Source organism: Oncorhynchus mykiss, chromosome 18, assembly GCF_057628025.1.
Source record: "Oncorhynchus mykiss isolate SJ-2025 chromosome 18, ASM5762802v1, whole genome shotgun sequence".
In the NCBI taxonomy this organism is placed as follows: domain Eukaryota; kingdom Metazoa; phylum Chordata; class Actinopteri; order Salmoniformes; family Salmonidae; genus Oncorhynchus; species Oncorhynchus mykiss.
Window position 1 is genome coordinate 49,549,028 of NC_143039.1, and position 22,274 is coordinate 49,571,301.

Below are 22,274 nucleotides of genomic sequence, written 5' to 3' on the forward strand. Positions count from 1 at the left end.
CAGTCGAGAGGGACTCAAACTCACTCCGACCTCTGACACCAGCTGCAGAGCAATCTGGCTGAGAAGTCCAGCCAAAAAGAAGAGGGAGTAAACTGCACATCCAAAACAATAGGGAGGGAACTCTGGAGATGTGGGACAGATGCTACCTAACCCCACCCCCTTCTTTATTAGTTGGTCTAGCCAGACTAGCCTCAGTCTATAGAAAGAGCTGGAATAGTGCTCCTGAAGATCCTAAATGTGTAATCCTGTGCTCCCAAAGAATGTTCCATTTTGACAGAACAGTTTTTCCACAAGTAATATTATTGTGAGACAATGCCATAAGTCGCAAGCAATCACTGCACCTGCGAAGAAAAGTCTTGCTGACCTGCCACGATCCAGTGTAGTTGAAAAAATGTAACTTGCTGAATCCCAGTGTTATGTAGGACACGCATTTACTACTGACACACAAATAGAGAAAAACTTGGTAATCAGAGTAGGGGCTCAGATTCCTCAACTAAAATCCACACAGGGTTTACTCTGCTCGATCATCTACAGTGACTATTAACAAAGAGAACATGTATGCAACAGGCCTATTGAAGACATGATTAAAAATAACATATTCTATACTCTACAACTCAGATAACACTCGCCCCTCTTTTTGTATGACAAAAGATGTTAACTTCTTTGGGGTGGGGTGGGGGGGAAACACTGAAGTTTCTAAAACTGTTTGAATGATGTCTGTGAGTATAACAGAACTCATTTGGCAGGCAAAAACCTGAGAAGAAAATCCAACCCAGAAGTGGGAAAACTGAGGTTTGTAGGTTTTCAAGTCTTAGCCTATCCAATAAACACTGTCTGTGGGGTCATATTGCACTTCCTAAGGCTTCCACTAGATGTCAACAGTAGATGTCAACAGTCTTTAGAACCTTGTTTCAGGCTTCTACTGTGAAGTGGGAGAGAATGAGAGCTGATTGTGTCATGGGTCTGCCAGAAGGCCATGTGCTCAGTCACGCTCGCCCGTGAGAGTTAGCTCCGTTCCCGAAATTCTCCGGTTGAAACAGATTTATGATAAAAACATCCTAAAGATTGATTATATACTTCGTATGACATGTTTTGACGAACTTTAATATAACTATTTTGACTTTGTCTGGACCTATTGCCTGCGTATTTGTATTACTGTACTAAATGCGCAAACAAAAAAAGGAGGTATTTGGACATAAATTATGGACTTTATCGAACAAAACTAACATTTATTGTGGAACTTGGATTCCTGGGAGTGCATTCTGATGAAGATCAAAAGGTAAGTGAATATTTATAATGCTATTTCTGACTTTTGTTGACTCCATAACATGGCGGGTATCTGTATTGCTTGTTTTGGTCTCTGAGTGCTGTATTCAGATTATTCCATGGTGTGCTTTTTCCGTAAAGCTTTTTTGAAATCTGACACAGCGGTTGCATTAAGGAGAAGTAGATCTTTAATTCCATGCATAAGTTGTATTTTCATCAACATTTATGATGAGTATTTCTGTAAATTGACGTGGCTCTCTGCACTTTTTATGTTTTATAGGCAAAATATAACGTGCCAATGTAAACAGAGATTTTTGGATATAAATATGAACTTTGTTGAAAAAAACATACATATACTGTGTAACATGGAGTCCTCTGAGTGCCATCTGATGAAGATCAAAGGTTAGTGATTAATTTCCTCTCTATTTCTGCTTTTTGTGACTCCTCTCTTTGGCTGGAAAAATGGCTGCGTTTTTTTGTGACTGGGTACTGACCTAACAATCGCATGGTATGCTTTTGTCGTAAAGCCTTTTTGAAATTGGACACTGTGGTGGGATTAACATGTTTATCTTTAAAATGGTGTATAAGACATGTATGTTTGAGGAATTTTAATTATGAGATTTGTGTTTGAATTTGGCGCCCTGCACTTTCACTGGATGTTGGTCAGGTGGGACGTTAGCGTCCCACGTACCCTAGAGAGGTTAAGGCACTCACCTCATCGTAGCCCCTTTCCACCTTGGGGTTGCTGGCTGTTCTCTTGAGGCTAGTCGCCAGGCTCGTGCAATGCGTGGCGTCCGACTTGGACCGCTGGTGTGTCCGCTTGGAAGGCGAGAGGTAGGCATCGGCAGGGATGATTTGGCTGTCGGGAGCCGGGGACAGCTCCACGGCGTGCCGCTGGTGAATCCGAGCACCGTCCCGCAGCCCAGGGCTGGCGGCTGCAGCACTAGCTGGATCTACACCTTTAGAAGCCGAGTGGGGCTTTAGTTCGTCGGAGAGGATTAGCTTGCGCAGCTTGGTGCCGCGCGAGTGGCGCTGGGTAGAGATGTGCATGTCGGAGGAGTAGGCGCCGAGCAGCCATGCCGTCTGCAGGGAGAAGGCAATGCTCTGGCGGCAGCGGTGCACCACGTAGGGCCGGATGGCGTCGCCCATATCCTCGTCCATGTGGACGTACATGTTGAGCAGCTGGGGTAGGTGGAAGTCCACGTCGTCGTCAGAGAAGCTGAAGAGGCGGTTGCCAATGTAGGCCTGGACGCCAGGCTCTTTGGACTTGTACAGGTAGGAGATGGCCATGGAGACGTCGAAGAGCTTAGACTCAAATAACCGTAAAAGCAAGGACTGCTTGGCTGCTGCTGAGGACTGGTCGCCATTCTGTTGTTGCGACTGAGGGCATGTGGGAGTAATTTGTCGGGGAGGATCACGCTTTTCTTCCTCCTCTTCATCCTCCTCTTTAATCGAACCGGTGTCACAAGGAATATGTCGAAGAGCATCACTTTCTTCCTCCTCTTTAATGGAACCTGTGTCACAAGGCTGTTGTGACAGAGGACATGGTAGCGTTATTTGTTGTAGAGGATCATGCTGTTCTTCCTCCTCTTTAATCGAACCCGTGTCGAAAGGCTCCAAGTATACTGTTCCATTGGGCAGTCGCCTTTGCGGGCTGCACTTTTCCAACAACTCTGGTTCTTCCTCAACCTTCAGAAGTTTGACATTCTGCAGGACCTCCTGGCAAGCCTTCAGGGCCACTTCAGGGTCGATGACCAGGTCCAGCTCCATAGCGTCCTCAGATATGATGTCCAAAGGAGGGCTGCAGCCCCGCATGCCATCGCTGCCGCTGCTGCAGCCACTGGGGCTGGAGCTTCTGGGACTGGAGCTTCTGGGACTGGAGCTTCTGGGACTGGAAGAGGACTGGTGCTGGTTGGGGCAGTCCGAGGAGCAGTCCGAGCAGGAGGATGAGGAAGAAGAGGATCCAGGTGAGGAAGGGCAGGAAAATGTAGAGGTGGAGGACAGCGAGGGGCTGAGATGAAGTGTCTCGATCTGGGCAGGAGAGATAGCCACTTCCATTTCAGCCATGGTGGCAGTTGAACCTGGGAGAAGGAGAGATGAGTCAGTGGAGCATGAGAGACCAGTGTACAGACAGGGGAAAAGTAGCATGTATTCATAACATCAGATTGATTCTTGAAGTTATATGACTTCAAGGGTTAGTCTAAAGCATATATTCATTTTTTTTAAATTAAATATTTAACTGAATGGCTCAATTAACATTTACCAAAAGAGCAAACTACCATCTGGAATATATACTGAACAAAAATATAAAAAACAACAACATTTACAACTATTTTACTGTTACAATTCATATAAAAGGAAGTCATCAATTGAAATACATTCAGCAGGCACTAATCTATGGATTTTACATGACTGAAAATGGGCACAGTCATAAGTGGGCCTGGGAGGGCATAGGCCCACCCACTGGGGAGCCAGACCCAGCCAATAAGAATGAATTTTTCACCACAAAAGGGCTTTATTAACAACTCCTCAGTACTCCCCCCACCCCTTCCCTCAGACGATCCCACAGGGGAAGAAGCCGGATGTGGAGGTCCTGGGCTGGCATGGTTACATGTGGTCTGCGGTTGTGAGGCCAGTTGGACGTACTGCCAAATTCTCTAAAAGCAACATTGGAAGCGGCTTATAGTAGAGATATGAACATAAAATTATCTGGCAACATCTCTGGTGGACATTCCTGCAGTCAGCATGCCAATTGCACGCTCCCTCAACTTGAGATATCTGTGGCATTGTGTTGACAAAACTGCACATTTTAGTTGCCTTTTGTTCTCAGCACAAGGTGCACCTGTGTATTGATCATGCCGTTTAATCAGTTTCTTGATAAACCACACCTGTCAGGTGGATGGATTATCTTGGCAAAGGAGAAATGCTCACTAACAGTGATGTAAACAAATTTGTGCACAAAATGAGAGAAATACGTTTTTTTTTTTGCATATGGAAAAATACTAGGATCTTTTATTTCAGCTCATGAAACCAATGCTTTACATGTTGCGTTTATATTTTTGTTCAGTATGACCAAGTATTAAACATTTTAATCTATTCCAGTACCTTTACCAAAATCAATTCACAAAGCATGCATTTCCAATCAGCATTAGATCTGGGTCACAAGGTCGGTTCTCCAGACATCCATGATCACACTCCTGCCATAACCAAGTCCAAAGATGTGACAAACACAGTACTCCACGCAGCTGCACTCCCAAGATTTCCTAGAACAAGTCTGAGCCAATGACACAAGCCTCACAGATGTGCTTGAGGCCCTTTCCAATTCCCTCAAGAACGGAAAGGATTAGAGCGTTACAAAACCAGGCAGATTCCCCTCATTGCTTGAAGGGGACGAGATTAATGCTTTATTGCACTGATGTGATAGTGTCCACGACAGCATTTCCATTCAAAAGGTCTGGAAAAGTATTTGATAGCTCAAGATTTCACATTCATTGTGTGTCCATCATTCATGTATAGAAATGTCATGACAAAATGCTGGTCATTTTCAGGAAACAGAGGGAGATTGGCACTTTTCATAGAAGTCCTCTACAAAAACTAAGGTTTCGCTTTTAAAAACTAGCTAATAGGCAAGTATTTTTGGGGATTCATGAGGGGGGGGGGGGGCTATTAAAGCATGAGAACCACTTGAGGGACCAAAGTAAACATATTTCCAGAAAGAAACCATCAGGCTAAAACTAGGCCTTTTAGACAGATTTCGGTAATGAGAACTTGGCGTGAAGCATCCAAAATTCAGGCGAAAATGTCAAATGTGTTTGCCTTATTTTAAAGTGCCATAAACTAAGCATCTGGTCTTACAGTGGATTGTTGCAGATATCATGGTTTTCTAACTGAATTTGCTACTGCCATGGTTAAAACTGGTTTCATGAGAATCTATCACATGCGTGTCATTCAACAGGTTTCAGCATGCAGTCAGCGACCGGGCTTTAAATTACATGTGCGCGATAGTCCCCTATGTCCACAGGCTTGAGCAACAACAGTGAAACAGAAGATACAGCCCTGCATGTTTGCCTTTATCAGTACCTTTAAGGTTTCGCAAATGTTCACATCACCAACTCAAAGTGGACCTCTCACTTCCACAATCACCCAAACCTCTGGAGTATATCTTCGGTTGGATTAAAGGTTTGATCAAGTAGACTTGAAGCACGTTTCACTTTCTAGAATAAAAATGCATTTGGAGTCCTCTACCTCCCGAGTCCCTTTTAGAATACATGTTGCGTAGCTTAGCTGGCTCTTTCAGCTGAACAATCCTCCTTAAAAGCATGTAGCCCTGACTACATATGTGTATTGCTCTCTATAAAAAATGTTTTTTTAAAGGCAGTCACTGAAGACCTAGGCTTACCAATACAAACAGCGTATGGCTCAGGTTCCTACACCTATTAAAATGAGCATATGCTGTAGCTCTCATAGGTTTCATTGGGTTGTGGACCTATTAATATTGAGCATGTGGCCTTGCTCTCTCTCAGGTACAGTTCACTTTGTAAGACATCCTGATCCTCTGACTGTCACCAGATCTGATTATGTTGTGGAGAGGTCCCGCCCCTGCTGTGTCAGAGAATCGGGCACTGATGCTGAACAGTTTGTAGAATACACATTGCCATTCCAGCCTCAACTTTGAGAGAACAAAACACTCAAGTAATCTACTTCCCTCTCGGTGTGTGTTTAGCATACACATTAAAACACAGACCACGATACAATATTCTGATCTGCTGCTTCTGACACCCATTCCAGGCCCCAAAAGCACATTGTGCTATTACGCTAAGCCTGTTCCTATTAACACAGCTTTAGAGTCAAAGGTATAGTCTAGGCCAAGACTAATTAATTAACTCCACAAATGTTGTTTTAGAAGCTGATCTGAGATTAGCACACAATGGAGATTAGGCCTTTATACAAGGGAAAGTCAGAGTATCAATTAACGGTGACACGTGCCCAAAGCACTGATATGATATCACTGGAGGTCAATGTGTACCCACAAATGTTATTATAGCAAGGAAAGCTCTTAAAATGTTTTAAATGGCTAAGAGACATGATAGGCCTACCTAATATTTATTCAGATAAATGTTTAACTGACTTTACAAGCTGTAACCTAGAACATGACTCATTCTTGTGGGATGTGCTTGATGTTCCGATTTCATTACCGATACGCCAGTTGACACCACCAGAAATTCTTTAGGTGGAATTTCAGGAAGTAAATGTTTCAAGCAATTGAAAAAAAATGATTAGCACTTTGACAAGGCTCTGTGTGGTTGTAATGATTGCAAACTCAGCCAACTGTAAAACACAACCCAGACGAGACACGGTCGCGATTAATAAAACACAGGTGACTGACGTAATGGAGCCTGTGCCGGCTCCTCCAGGCCCTGTCAGGCAGGGGTGGGACGATGGCTTCCAGGTGTGGGGTTTGAGGCTGTAGGGGTGGGCGCCTGCCACCTCTCTTCCTCCACACAGCTGCTGCTCCACAGAGCGAGTCATACAGCACAGACACGAACAGTCAACAACTTCTCCCTTTATGGCATCAAGTCTGTGTGTGTGTGTGACATAGTTAATTAAGGCAGTGAGAAGGTTATTTACCAGACCAAGGGTTTGAGGCAAATGTGCACTTGATAATTGAGTATTTGTGCTGGCATCTCCATATCTTTTAAGGAAAATATGACAACTGCCAACTGGGCTTGAGATATTTGCAGGACAGACCATGGCAGTACAGCCTGGCCTTCAAGCTTATTTAATGTGGCCTCTTAACGTGGTTGTGCACAAATAGTCACTGTGTACTGGCCTGAATGGCCTTTATCATTGTTGTGGTTGGATGGTAAAGTCTGGAGTGAAATGTGGGATGTTCCCTAAAATGTTTGCATGTCACTGTTACCAATTAGATCAATGGTGAAAAATCTCTCACTCCAAACACTAACGACATCTGACCTAATTGGACTGACCAACCAGCGATGTAGCAACAGGAGTCCATTTGCCGTCCTTGCCTCCTGAACTCCGACCCTCGGTTATCAGAAATCTAGAGCTGTACACAGAATTATCACCCCTTAAACAAACAGCATATAAAAACTTGCTGGTAAATGACCCTTCCACTGTCCACATAACATACGTACGTGTATATACTCTAAAATGTCATTACCACAAGTGAAGGCATTGTCAGCAGGTGTGACAGGATATCAGCCTGCATTTCCATCTTTAATTTGTTTCCCTATTTAATTTCTATAGAGAAGCTACTGGACAGTGAAAACAACAGGAAGGGCAGTCAGTGTGTCAGTGGGGTGGAATATCAAGCGCACAAAGCCCTACCTCTCCCCTCTCCCGATGTATTATTTAATGGGGTAGTGGCACAATGAGCTACTCAGGCGGAATAACACTGATTGGCGTCTCGCTCGCTCTCCGAAACTGTGACGAGCAGGATCAGTTGCACACTTCAGTCTTTCCATCACAGCACAGACGGTAAAGTTTCTCTGCTATAGCGGGGGAGTGAGTAATCTGGCACTGGTTCAAATCACGATCTCTCACACATTATGACTTCACCAAGAACATCCCCCAGCTTTTAAAATACGTACATTGAATAAACAATGATACATCATGCTCTTTTAGAGTTGGAATGTGTGGTTGTGTCGTCAAATCAACAAAGACCCTCCAACACACATCTCCAGAAGGCAGCTTGTCCATATACAGTGCATTCAAAATATTCAGACCCCTTGACTTTTTCCACATTGTTACATTACAGTCTTATTCTGAAATGGATTCAATTGTTTGTCCTTACCAATCTACACACAATACACCACAATGACAAAGTGAAAACAGGTTTAGAAATGTTAGCAAATGCATTAAAAAAATAAAAACAGACCCTTTGCTATGAGACTAGAAATTGCACATCCTGTTTCCATTGATCATCCTTGAGTTGTTTCTAAAACTTGACTGGAGTCCACCTGTGGTAAATTCAATTGATTGGACATGACTTGGAAAGGCACACTTGTCCATATAAAGTCCCACAGTTGACAGTGCAAGTCAGAGCAAAAACCAAGTCGTGAGGTTGAAGGAATTGTCCATAGAGCTCCGAGACAGGATTGTGTCGAGGAACAGATATAGGGAAGGGTACCAAAAAATGTCTACAGCATTAAAGGTCCCCAACAACACAGTGGCCTCCAGCATTCTTAAATGGACATTTGGAACCAACAAGACTATTCCTAGAGCTGGCAGCCCAGCCAAACAGCAATCGGGAAGAAGGGCCTTGGTCAGGTGGGTGACCAAGAACCCGATGGTCTCTCAGAGAGCTCGAGTGTTCCTCTGTGAAGATGGGAGAACCTTCCAGAAGGACAACCATCTCTGCAGCACTCCACCAATCAGACCTTTATGGTAGAGTGGCCAGACAGAAGCCACTCCTCATGACAGCCCGCTTGGAATTTGCCAAAGGCACCTAAAGGACTCTCAGACCATTGGTCTGATGAAACCAATATTTAACTCTTTGGCCTGAATACCAGGCATCAAGTACAGAGAGATCCTTGAGGAAAACCTGCTTCACAGCACCTCAGACTGAGGCAAAGGTTTACGTTCCAACAGGACAACGACCATAACGCAGGAGTGGCTTCGGGACAAGTCTCTGAATATCCTTGAGTGGCTCAGCCAGAGCCCGGACTTGAACCCGATCTAACATCTCTGGAGAGACCTGAAAATAGCTGTGCAGCGACACTCTCCATCCAACCTGACAGAGCTTGAGAGGATTTGCACAGAACTGGAGAAACTCCCCAAATACAGAAGTGACAAGCTGGCAGCGTCATACCCAAGAAGACTTGAGGTGGTAATCGCTGGAAAGGGTACTTCAACAAAGTACTGAGTAAAGGGTCTGAATACTTATGTAAATGTGATGTTTTTTATAAATTTGCAAAAATGTTGAAACCTGTTTTTGCTTTGTCACCATGGGGTATTGTGTGTGGACTGAGGGGGGACTATAATTTAATACATTTTAGAATAAGGCTGTAATGTAACAAAATGTAGATAAAGTCAAGGGGTCTGAATACTTTCCAAATACACTGTAGGTCTAGCCCAGTAAGAATTTATTCAAGAGAAAAAAAGCAACTGAACAGGAAGAGAACTGGGTGGCTTATTATTTTAAATGACGGTAAATATCCATACTGAAGACTGACTTGCTATGGTCTTGCCGGTATACAGCACTTCCTTATACTTACGCTCTGGAATAGCTCTTGAAATTCAGTGTCAGGTTGAACACAGATGAGAAGGTCTACAATGCCTGAACTAAATGTTACATTGTCACCATATATTAGACTAATACAAGTAATGTCTGCAGTGAACTTGAGGTCCTGTCTGGATAAAACACAATCCTGATGATGCTCCTTTTCAGTTTATCTTTTAGGGGACAGAAATGTTTGGTGCACTGAAAGATAATCCACCTGGAAGTGAATCAGTTTGTTTGGACATGACAAATGGAAATGAGTGCATTCTTCTATATTCTTCAGTTACAAATGACCAGACAAATCACAAATTTACCTAGCTACGAGGAACGACGGCATCAAATGACGACGTCTATGAAACGGGTGTATGCAGCGGTTTCCGATTAGGAATTCCGAGTTCGATTAACGTTCAATCGACTTTTCCCAGTCGGGGCTAGTTTTTTTAAGTTCCCAGTTGTTTTGAACACACTGAGGTCAGAGATTTCCGAGTTCGGATGTTTTGAACGCGACAAGTCAATTCTCGAGCGTTAATGATAAACATCGGTGTGACGTTTCAAATTGTACAAAGTGTCAAGAGGCACGTGCAGTTCAAAACAATCCGCAAAGGTAACCATCAGTCATGAGACTCAACTGGCATCAGCTCGTCGGGAACCCCCCGGCAAACCCACTCGTTTCATTCTCAACGACTCGAACGTGGGTAACCCTAGAGTAACGTTAAGTGGTATCATGCACACTTTTCATCACCACTTGAATCCTACGGTGGTTAGTCATGATGCTGGTTAGGAGCACTTCCCAAACGGCATGCCTAACTACTTCGCACAGTTGTTTTTGAAGTACATACACCAACGATATGGCTTTTTAACTAAAGTCAGTTGGCTATAGCCATGGAGGAATAGGCGAAACCAATTAACTAATATTTTACTATGGCTAACTACTGTAGCTAGTATACCAGAACCTATTGGCTTTCAAGGAGTGCCAACACTCCACCGTTACAGTCAAAACGCTTAGTTAGCTATCAACCCCCCCCCCCCCCAAAAAAAAACTGCCCAGTGCCCACCTGAGAATGACTAGCATCCTAGCTGTAGTTAATACTCCGTCTCAATCGTGCTTTACATTTTTAGCTAATGCTTTCATAGACAACCAGAAACTGGGTCACGTGAGTTATTGTTTGCCATCTACTTAGCTAGCAGCGCGAACCAGGCTAGCTAGCCGCCTAGCCCAGCAGCTAGTAAACTAACACTTGAAGATCCTAAATGCTACAACAAGCGTTACAGGAAATTCTTCACATCACTGACTTCAACCTCCAATCGTTAAAAAGGACAAATACATTAATACTGCTAAACTCAATAAATAAAGCATAGCTTCTGACTGATTTTCTCGCTAACTAGTAGCTAGTATTGTTAGATAGCTACTGCGTCGATTGGAAGAGGAAGCATTCCTTAAAACGACTAGCCACAGCTGGGACCGGGAGCAACACATATCAATTGAACCCTGTAACGTTAGGTAAATTAGTTATATAAATAAACAACTTACCCTCTTGACAATATTTTTTGATTTTAGGGTCTCAATCTATCCATTGGATTTCTAATTCCATTTGGAAAGACTCTAGCACCCCAGCTCAAATCTCATTCTGATGCTGCGCAAATCCGAAACCTCTAGCCAACGGATCCGCCTCAAAATATTTAAAAGGACCGATGACGCCAGCATTATCACAGTGAATCTGATGCCGCGTTGAAAACAACTGGGAACTCGGAAAACGAGGTCAAATAATGACGTCAGTGATCTTCAGAATTCTGAGTTGGATGACCGTTTAAAACTATTTTTTCCAGTCGGAGCTCATTTTTCCTTTGTTCCCAGTTGTCGTGAACGCGGCATAAATGAACACATCCCTTTCCACCAATATAAGGTACAGTGTGATGCGTTCTATCTGTTCATTACCAAAACCAACCATACATATACCCAAATGATGGTTTATGGTCTGTACTTTATATTGTGTGATTTGAAAAGAGGAAGCTCAGAATAACTAATGTTGGAAATAGATTACATTGGAATATTAACTTGATATGTCCCATTTTCTCGTAGATCATGAGTCTTTGGATTCTTCCTAACTGAGTTGACTTCTCGGTGTGTTTCTGGAAGATTTTATATTTGCCTTGTGCACTCACTGCATTGATTTGCATTAACTAAATGTATGTCTGTGGATAGTATGCCACCCGGTGGCCAATGTGTGAAAATACACCAGTCCCTGAACCCTGGGTCTATTTAATTAGGGAAACGGTCTACCATTTAAGAACGAAACGGAAGCAAACAGAATGAAACGGAGAGGGCCCTACCTGCAATGGTCAAGTACAAACTCAACGGGTGTAGGTAGACCTTACAGTGAAATGCTTACTTACAAGATCTTAACTAACAATGCAGTTAAGAAAATAAGTGTTAAGAAAGTAATTACTAAAATAAACTGAAGTAAAAAATATATATAAATAATACAAATTAAAAATAAGAAAAATGAAAAAATAACAAATAATCAAAGAGCAACAATGAAATAACAATAACAAAGCTATATACAATGAGCACCGGTACAGAGTAAATGTGCGGGAGCACAAGTTAGTTCGAGGTAATATGTAGGTAGAGGTAAAGTGACTATGCATAGATAATAAACAGAGCGTAGCATCCGTGTAAAAATGCGGGGGGCAATGCAAATAGTCCGGGTAGCCATTTGATTAGCTGTTAAGGAGTCTTATGGCTTGGGGATAGAAGCTGTTAAGAATCCTTTTGGGCAAAGACTTGACGCTTCGGTACCGCTTACCGTGCGGTAGCAGAGAGAACATTCTATGACTAGGGTGGCTGGAGTCTTTGGCAATTTTTAGGGCCTTTCTCTGACACTGCCTGCTATAGAGGTCCTGGATGGCAGGAAGCTTTGTCCCAGTGGTGTACTGGGCCGTACAAACTACCCTCTGTAGTGCATTGCAGTCGGAGGCCGAGCAGTTGTCATACCAGGCGGTGATGCAACCAGTCAGGATGCTCTCGATGGTGCAGCTGAATAACTTTTAGAGGAGTTGAGGACCCATGCCAAATCTTTTCAGTCTCCTGAGGGGGAATAGGCGCTGTCGTGCCCTCTACTACTGTCTTGGTGCTTTTGGACCACCATAGTTAGTTGGTGATGTGGACGCCAAGGAACTTTTACCTCTTGACCCACTCCACTACAGCCCCATCGATAAAAATGGGGGCGGGCTCTGTCCTCCTTTTCCTGAAGTCCACGATCGTCTCCTTTGTCTTGATCACATTGAGGGAGAGGTTGTTATCCTGGCACCACACTGCCAGGTCTCTGATCCCCTCCCTATAGGCTGTCTCATCGTTGTCGGTGTCATCTGCAAACTTAATGATGGTGTTGGAGTTATGCTTGGCCATGCAGTCATGGGTGAACAGGGAGTACAGGAGGGGACTGAGCACGCACCCGAGGGGCTCCCGTGTTGAGGATAATCGTGGCAGATGTGTTGTTACCTACCCGTACCACCTGGGGGCGGCCTGTCAGGAAGTCCAGGATCCAGTTGCAGAGGGAGGTGTTTAGTCCAAGGGTCCTTAGCAAGTAGTCAGTTGTCTAACCTACACACACAAACAAACAACATTTGGATATCTTACTGCATATTGGAAATATAGATCTGTAAACACACAGATACAATGGGTTGAAATATCAACTATGATTAGTCATGATGAATGTAAACTTCACTTTTTGGTAGCTGTTCAATAGACAACCTTCCAAGTCAAATTTGCTTTCATTCACAAATTTGATTTCATGCCATCCTGAATCTCCCAAAACATCCTTGATAGGCCCAGTCCACCATCAGTCCTCCTCTCAGACAGTTACTAGAGACAGAGAAACCATGGAACTGGACTGCCACATGTCAGGAGGCCATTCAACAGCAAAAATGCACTGGAAATGGCTGCTGTGCATTGCTCTAATATGTAACTATTTTGCTACCAACTATGGCTGGCCAGCCCATATGATAACTGAACTGGACTCGCAATGAGAAGAATGGGCATTCATGCTGGGGTGACTCATGCATTGGTCTGAGAAACTGCAGCCATCCCAACATCCTCCCGAGTGGCGTAGTGGTCTAAGGCACTGCAACGCAATGCTAGCTGTGCCACTAGAGATTCTGGGTCGTGACCGGGAGACCCATGGGGCGGCGCACAATTGGCCCAGCGTCGTCCGGGTTAGGGGAGGGTTTGGTTGGGAGGGATGTTCGTGTCCCATCACGCACTAGCGACTCCTGTGTCGGGCCGGGCGCAGTGCACGCTGACACGGTCGCCAGGTGTACTGTGTTTCTTCTGACACATTGGTGTGGCTGGCTTCTGGGTTAAGTGGGCATTGTGTCAAGAAGCAGTGTGGCTTGGTTGGGTTGTGTTTCGGAGGACTCCCAGCTCTCGACCTCATCAGGAGTTGCAGCGATGAGACAAGACTGTAACTACCAATGGGATACCACGAACTTTGGTAGAAAAAGGGCTTAAAAAAAAAAAAAAAAGGAATCCCAACATCTCTATAAGGACATATGGACTCACAATATGAAGAATAAGCATTCACAATGTGAAGAATGAGCATTCACACTGGACTCGCAATGTGAAGAATGAGCATTCATGCTGGGGTGACTTTAGGATGGTAAAACTAGATGTATGTGAACATTTATGGTGGCCAGGGAGTACAGGAGGGGACTGAGCACGCATGAAAGCACATTTGTGAGTTAGTGGTCTTTGTGTACAATGCTTGATCAGAAATAACACATATGGAATCATGTAGTAACCAAAAAAGTGTTAAACAAATCAAAATATATTTTTTATTTGAGATTCTTTGAAGTAGCCACCCTTTGTCTTGATGACAGCTTTGCACACTCTTGGCATTCTCTCAACCAGCTTCATGAGGCAGTCACCTGGAATGCATTTCAATTAACAGGTGAGCCTTGTTAAAAGTTAAATTGTGGAATTTATTTTCAACTTAATGCGTTTGAGCCAAACAGTTGTGTTGTGACAAGGAAGGGTTGGTATACAGAAGATCGCCCTATTTGGTAAAAGACCAAGTCCATATTATGGCAAGAACAGCTCAAATAGGCAAAGAGAAACAACAGTCCATCATTACTTTAAGACATGAGGGTCAGTCAGTCAGCACACATAATCCAAAATGAACAAGAACTACTTATATGCATGCATAGATGTTTGAGTGTAATCATGTTTGCCATATTGGATTCAGAATCAAATTGATTTACACAAACGCTTTATAGGCATGAGTGTTGTACACAATTCTGAATAAGATAATCTGTGATGGCCCCTTGATTTAGGGCTCTATTTAATCACGGAAAATCATTGTTACAGCGAGAGTGAAATTAAAAAGGCAGTTCTCCCGTGTTAGCGGAGACTGCATTCACAGCTCAAATGGAAATGATCTTTACATGTATTTCTCACAAACTGTAACGCTTCAGCAATACAGATTGAATAGAGCCCTTAATTGCACGTCTGGTGTCCTTTGACAGCTCTTTGGTCTTGGCCATAGTGGAGTTTGGAGTGTGACTGTTTGAGGTTGTGGACAGGTGTCTTTTATACTGATAACAAGTTCAAACAGGTGCCATTAATACAAGTAATGAGTGGAGGACAGAGGAGCCTCTTAAACAAGAAGTTACAGGTCTGTGAGAGCCAGAAATCTTGCTTGTTTGTAGGTGACCAAATACTTATTTTCCACCATAATTTGCAAATAAATTCATACAAAATCCTACAATGTGATTTTCTGGATTTTCTTTTCTCATTTTGTCTGTCATAGTTGAAGTGTACCTATGATGAAAATTACAGGCCACTCTCGTCTTTTTAAGTGGGAGAACTTGCACAATTGGTGGCTGACTAAATACTTTTTTGCCCCACTGTAGGCTTGTTCTGTTCAATGTTCTCTATCGATATAGTAATCTTAATACCCCAATTCATGAATACAATATAAAAAGAATACAATAAAAAATATATAAAAAAATAATAATATAAAAAGAATTCAAAAGAATACAATATAAAAATTACTGACACCATTCAAACCAACGAGGGTTCGGAAACTTAAAGCCAATTATCTCAGAATCCGATTTTTGCAGATAGAACCTTATTGCATTTCTAGCATAGTCAAATTGCCAGGGTTAGAGGTTCCAAAAGCATATCCGCGGGAAGTTGGGGTGCTGCAGCACCTGAAAAATCTGAATTTAAAAAATATATTTATAAAAATATATATATTCTTCTCACAAAATGATGATATAAACATCAGTAGAGCGGGCAAAATTGTTTTCAGCATATATACCTTGGCAAAAAGGTAGTTGTATAATTAAAAACAATAGTTGCAATTGTAAGAGTTCTTTCCCTGTCCCTTTCTCTGCAATTGTCGTTCTAATGGAATCCAGAAAGAACAAAACCCTTTTTTACTATGTATGTAACGTTAGCTTTCTACCAGCGAAACAATTTTCATAGCTACTTATTTAGCTAGCCGGCACAAGGTTAGCTCGCTAGGTGACGTTAACGTGTTCTAACTAGCTCAATGCGATGGCCAAAAATCAGCTGCATTTGGTAGTCAAACCTATGATGGGAGAAATGTGCATTATTGTAACGACTGTTTTTTGATAACATATTTTGTCTGCGCATTTGTTGGATCATATGTGACAGATGGTTTGCTATCATTTGACAATGTGTTACTAGCTACGTAAACTATGCTAGCTAACTTGTAAGGTTTTATTTCTTATTTCTTGCTAACTTTAGCTAGTAAGTAGCTAGCTAACATAAGAGAGCTTATGCTAGCTAGATAACATTCTAAGCTAGGCTAACGTTAGCTAATTTACTTTTGTCTGCCCATATCCATTATAGGAAGCTAGCTAGTGTATCCACAACTCCAAACTGGTGGGGTGTAGTCATGTGTCAGCCGTTGATTACTAACTGACGTTAGCTAATAGCTAACGTCTATGTTTGCTCGCGGTGCTCGCTCTGACAGTAGACCAATGTGATGGCCTGAGTTTTTCTAACCCAGCTTTGCTTTCTTTTCTATGTCTACATTTGACTTTTTGGTATATATCTAGCTAGCTAGCTTATAAAACCAACGATGTAGCGAAATGATGAATGCTTGTTACGTGAGGTCCATGTAGCCGAGTCTTTGGCATGGAAGGATATGGAAACAATTTAGTGACACACACTTTGTAGCTACTTGTTGTAGTTGCAGGGTCTTGATAACATGTGTTAATGGTTAATCATCTATATTCTTCTTGTGCCTCGTGGCTGATTCATATTATCTCAAAACATAAAGGTATGTACATCTCAGCATATTGCATTCAATTATTGCACTTGTGTGGGCTAATTACAAACATTTCATGACATATACCATCTTACTGTTGGATCATGATTATAAAAGGGATTTATGCCGACCGCAATGTTAGCAATTTCATTTTTTTTAAAAAACCTTTCGCTTTAGTTGTAATTCGTCAATAAGAATTCAATACATGCATAAATACTGTTTTTCCTCAATTAGCTACAATCTTTAGTTGAATTAATAATTTTGTGGTAAGCCATTTTGGATACAAGAAACACTGATTTTCTGTTTTGTGAGCCAGACTAATTAGAATAATGCAGTGCCCAGCATTACCGCCTGCAGAAGTGTGTTGAGTTGACATTTGCCCTAGCAGTTTTCAATTGGGTGGGGCACCGCTCAGTTTGCAAGGCAGGCTCAATGACTCCGGGGGAGAGCAAAAAGAGAGAGATAGCAAAGATGTGGTGCACATGTGTGATGTAGTACTCCATTTTCGGGTGCCACGTTTGGCTTGTGAGTACCACTTTCTGAACCAGTGGCCAAACCGGTGGCATCATTATGTCACGTGTGCTCCCTCTCTGGCCTCTAGGTCACCAGGCTGCTCGTTATGGCTCACACCTGTCACCATCGTTACGCGCACCTGCGAGTCATCAGACTCATCTGGACTCCATCACCTCCCTGATTACCTTCCCTATATATATATATATATATATATATATATAACTCCCTTTGGTTCATTCCCCCAGGCGCTATTGTTTCTTTTTCATGTCTGTGCTTCGTTGTTCTGTATTATGTTTTCATTTATTTATGAAATTATTCCAACCCCAAACCTGCTTCCCGACTCCCAGCGCACACGTTGCACTTTAAAAGTAGCGTTTGACTAATGTAGGCAGAGCTTAGTCAAAATTAGACTAGCTACTATGGTGGAAAATTACAAATTCTTATATACATGTGATGTATAAGCCTCAACCTTTACTTTTCCACATTCTGTTTGAAGGTCATGTACGAAGCTAGTAACTTTTCCACTCGTGTCTTTGTGTTACTTAGTCATGCGATGGAGGGCCGTTTAAGGGGGACCATGGTTTTGGTACATCCTGTTCTTTTGGTATCTGTCAAGGACACAGCTGTGTGGAGCCAAGGTTTATGGCCATGCTGGACCAGTACACCCCTAAGCTGTTGTCCTTATTCCATTCCAAGGGAGTATCACTTGGACACAGATTGCAGGTCATGCTGGATGTCCTACTCCAGGTACAGTATTTTCAGAAAAAATTAACTTTTATATTTAGCTGGCTGATGTTTGGTGCTACAATTTAAGCCACAGGCCCTGCTCTGCTACCCAAGCATTGTACGTCTTTTAGTAATATTATACTTCGATTGGTGAATGGATAGATTTCACTCCTTCACATGCACAGATTCAATCTGTAGTGTTACTGAGCAGTTAATGGTATGTGGTTTGTGTTGAATACCTCATTTCAGGACCGAAGCAGTACCTCCATTGAGAAGACCAGTGGATTTGTTAACCACCTGGCTGAAGATGAACCCTGAATTACAGAAAATACTAAATGAAAGCAGAAAGTCAAAATGACTCATCAGTAAACGGGATCCTCTAAGCATTCTGAATTGCCCTAGAGGCACCAAAACATTACATTTCTGAACATTTAAGATTGTTCCACTGATGTCAAAAAGCTGATTTACCTAAGTTGGAGACCAAAAGGTGTGGTAACTCGTATGTTTAAAGTTTAGTAATGTTAGGTACAGTGGAACTTTTTGTAAAAGTATCAACCTACGTGACAGAGGGCCAACCAACTTTCTGGTCGAGAATGCAGTGATGAGTGCTAAAACTGTTGCCTGTAATAAAGTGCATCTAACGGCTTTAATGAAGTAGCCGCTGCGTTCATATAGTCTAGGACCAATAGGCACGTTAATTGAGTGTTTACCGAGGCAGGACCTAGTTCTAGAGAAGAATCCCATTTTTATTCTCCGCTTCTTAACTAACCCAATATGCTTTTTAAAAGACAGCATTTTATTTGCCCAGATACTTGTAAGCAGGGACATGATCAATATGGATACTATCCAAAGTACATATGCTTAAATCAGACTTTATGCACTCTCGAGAACATATACTTAGTTTACAAGGGGCTCCTGAGTGACGCAGCAGTTTAAGGCACCACTAGAGACCATGGTTCAATTCCAGGCTGTATCACAACCGGCCGTGATTGGGAGTCATAAGGGGGCTAGGGTTAGGCCATCATTGAAAATAAGAATTTGTTCTTAACAGACTTGCCTAGCTAAATAAAATAGAAAACCTGCATTCAATACTAATTTCAAGTCTTTCTGTAATGCAATGAAAGACTGTAGTTGGAGCCTGGCCAACCGTGGAGGGACTAGCAAACAGTTTCATCAGTATACAAGTGCAGGTTACAGACAAGTCGATATTGTTAATGTAAAAAAGTACAAGACTCAACAACCCCTGCAGCACACCTTTCATAATATCCGGGAAACCTGATTTAACACCATCAGCAGATACATAGTTCTGTCAAGTAATTTCTAAAACAGTTACATGCAGCTAGGTCTAGGCCAATTGAGGGAAGCCTCTAAATTAGAGGTGCATGAGCAACAGTATCGATAGCCTTTGACAGGTCAATGAAGAGGGCAGCACAATGTTGCCTTTTAGCCATACAATGAACCACATTTATGACTACGGATGCAGCAGAGATAGTGCTATGACCTGGTCTAAAACCCAACTGATGTGCATTTATAATACATTTCAAAGATAAAGAGCAAAGCTGATAATTTAATCAAGGAATCTAATATTTTAGCTAGGCAAGAGGATTTAGAAATAGGGCAATAATTATTTAGCACCTTTTGAAGGGGGATTACATGGGCCGCCTTCCAAACCTTGGGGATAGTACCAGATATGATCTTCAGGTAAAAAGGAGTTAATGATTCAGCAAATCGGGAGGCAGAGAGCTGCAGCAAAAATAGATCAAGCATATCAGCCCCAGTGGATTTTTTAAATATCAATATTAAGGCATCTAGCACATCAGATAGTAAATTGTTGAAATTAAAACAAAGATTCACCAGATATAACTCAACGCGAAACCCAGATGCAGACACAGGAGGCCGATGGTTGAAGTCATTGATGTTTAAGAATCCAAAAAGGAGTAGGCATGAGAATGGTCGCGGAAGGGCTAAAGGTCAAAACCAGATCAGAGTCCAGGAGGTACAGAATGGCAGGCAGGCTCGAGGTCAAGGCAGGCAGAATGGTTAGGCAGGCAAGTACAGAGTCCAGAAACAGGCAAGGGTAAAAATCCAGGAGGACTAGCAAAAGCAGAAGAACAGGAAAAGCGACTGGTTGACTTGGACATACAAGACGAACTGGCACAGAGAGCCAGGAAACACAGGGATAAATACACTGGGGAAAACAAGCATTTCATTTTCCATTTGTTTTGTCTTGTCTTCCTACACACCTGGTTTCAATCCCATTCATTACCTGTTGTGTATTTAACCCTCTGTTTCCCCTCATGTCTTTTTTCAGATTGTTTGTTATTTCAGTGTTGTGTTGGTGCGTGATCGGGTCCTCGTACCCACTTTGTTTTATTTGTTACATTTAGTGTTGGAGTTCTGTTTTCGTCTGTTATTAAATACTCCATTACACTCAGTTTGATTCTCCTGCGCCTGACTTCCCTGCCACCTATACACACGACTCTGACAGAAACTGTAACGGCTGTCGTCTGTGGAAGAAGGAGAGGACCAAAGCGCAGCATGGTTAGTGTTCATCTTTTTAATAAGAAACTGAACACTTCAAAAATACAAAACAACAAAGTGACAACCGAAACAGTTCTATTTGGTGCAGACACACAAAGACTGAAAATAACCACCCACAAAACACAATTGAAAACAGGCTACCTAAATATGGTTCTCAATCAGGGACAACGATAGACAGCTGCCTCTGATTGAGAACCATATCAGGCCAAACACAGAAATAGAAAATCATAGAAAAACTAACATAGACAACCCACCCAACTCACGCCCTGACCATACTAAAACAGACAAAACAAAGGAACTAAGGTCAGAACGTGACAAACTTTTTGAGCAGCCCCCTGAACAACTTGTACAAGTACAACATTAATCCTAGATTAATTAAATTGTACCTCATGTGTCAGTTAAACTATGTTGCATAGTAAAACCTATGTTCTTTATGTGTGTGGTGTATGGTTCATTTCTCTCTCTTTCTCTAGTATGGAAGCGATCTAAGTTCAGCTAGCCTGCACATTTTAAACATCTTATCCTGTTTTTTAGTTTTATTACTTAAAAAATAGCTGAAAGAATAATACTATTGCTGCTACTAATAATAGTTCATATGATCGTTATTGCTGAAGGAATTACATTTAAGGGATGTCATTCAGGGTAACAAAATATTGTCATACAGTATAACACCAGGATTTTATATTAAAATACAACTTATCTGTTGACTCGGAGAGACAAACAAATCTCAAAGAATAAAATGGAAGATATTTTCATAGATGTTTGCATTTTGTTCAGTGTAAGGCAGGAAGTTTTTGTAAAAAAATGTAAACATATTTTTAGTTGTACCCGTGACACATCAAATATGTGGTATTCAAATGAAAAGGTTTTTTTTCTGGGTAGTTATATTTCTGCCAGTCTAAGCATGGATATACAGTCGTGGCCAGAAGTTTTGAGAATGACACAAATATTAATTTCCACAAAGTTTGCTGCTTCAGTATCTTTAGATATTATTGTCAGATGTTACTATGGAATACTGAAGTATAATTACAAGCATTTCATGAGTGTCAAAGGCTTTAATTGACAATTACATGAAGTCGATGCAGAGTCAATATTTGCAGTGTTGACCCTTCTTTTGCAAGACCTCTGCAATCCGCCCTGGCATGCTGTCAATTAACTTCTGGGCCACATCCTGACTGATGGCACCCCATTCTTGCATAATCAATGCTTGGAGTTTGTCATCATTTGTGGGTTTTTGTTTGTCCAACTGCTTCTTGAGGATTGACCACAAGTTCTCAATGGGATTAAGGTCTGGAGAGTTTCCTGGCCATGGACCTAAAATTTCAATGTTTTGTTCCACGAGCCACTTAGTTATCACTCTTGCCTTATGGCAAGGTGTTCCATCATGCTGGAAAAGGCATTGTTCGTCACCAAACTGTTCCTGGATGGTTGGGAGAAGTTGCTTCTTCACAACAATTGAACCGCTCTCCTTGAAGTTTGTTGTCCATTTTGCCACAACTTTGGAAATATGCTTGGGGTCATTGTCCATTATGAAAAATGGTCATAACATTTGTATTATTTTAAAACACTTAATGTTATCCTGAATTACATTTTACTAGGGTACATTCATATGAATCAGATCATATGCAATACTAGACAAGTATTTATGGGGGTTATTAGTAAGAATTAAATCAATTAATGCCGGGGATATA

General features: G+C 42.0%; 1 protein-coding gene and 1 long non-coding RNA gene across 2 annotated transcripts in view; one reads left to right on the forward strand and one right to left on the reverse strand.

The window, feature by feature from the left end:
- LOC110496283 (phosphatidylinositol 4-kinase beta) overlaps nucleotides 1-11,431 on the reverse strand; it is a 32,742-nt gene extending 21,311 nt beyond the window's left edge. Inside the window, exons 1-2 of the mRNA XM_021572087.3 lie at nucleotides 11,040-11,431; nucleotides 1,981-3,347 (exon numbers count right to left, since the gene is read on the reverse strand). Coding sequence (XP_021427762.3) covers nucleotides 1,981-3,333 — 1,353 coding nt within the window. The 5' untranslated portion in view covers nucleotides 3,334-3,347; nucleotides 11,040-11,431. The remainder of the gene's footprint in view (nucleotides 1-1,980; nucleotides 3,348-11,039) is intronic.
- Nucleotides 11,432-17,565: 6,134 nt separating this feature from the next.
- On the forward strand, nucleotides 17,566-19,808 carry LOC110496934 (uncharacterized). Its single transcript, XR_002469626.3, has 3 exons — nucleotides 17,566-17,700; nucleotides 17,863-18,063; nucleotides 18,292-19,808. It is a non-coding gene; the product is annotated as an uncharacterized LOC110496934 (long non-coding RNA).
- Nucleotides 19,809-22,274: the final 2,466 nt, after the last annotated feature.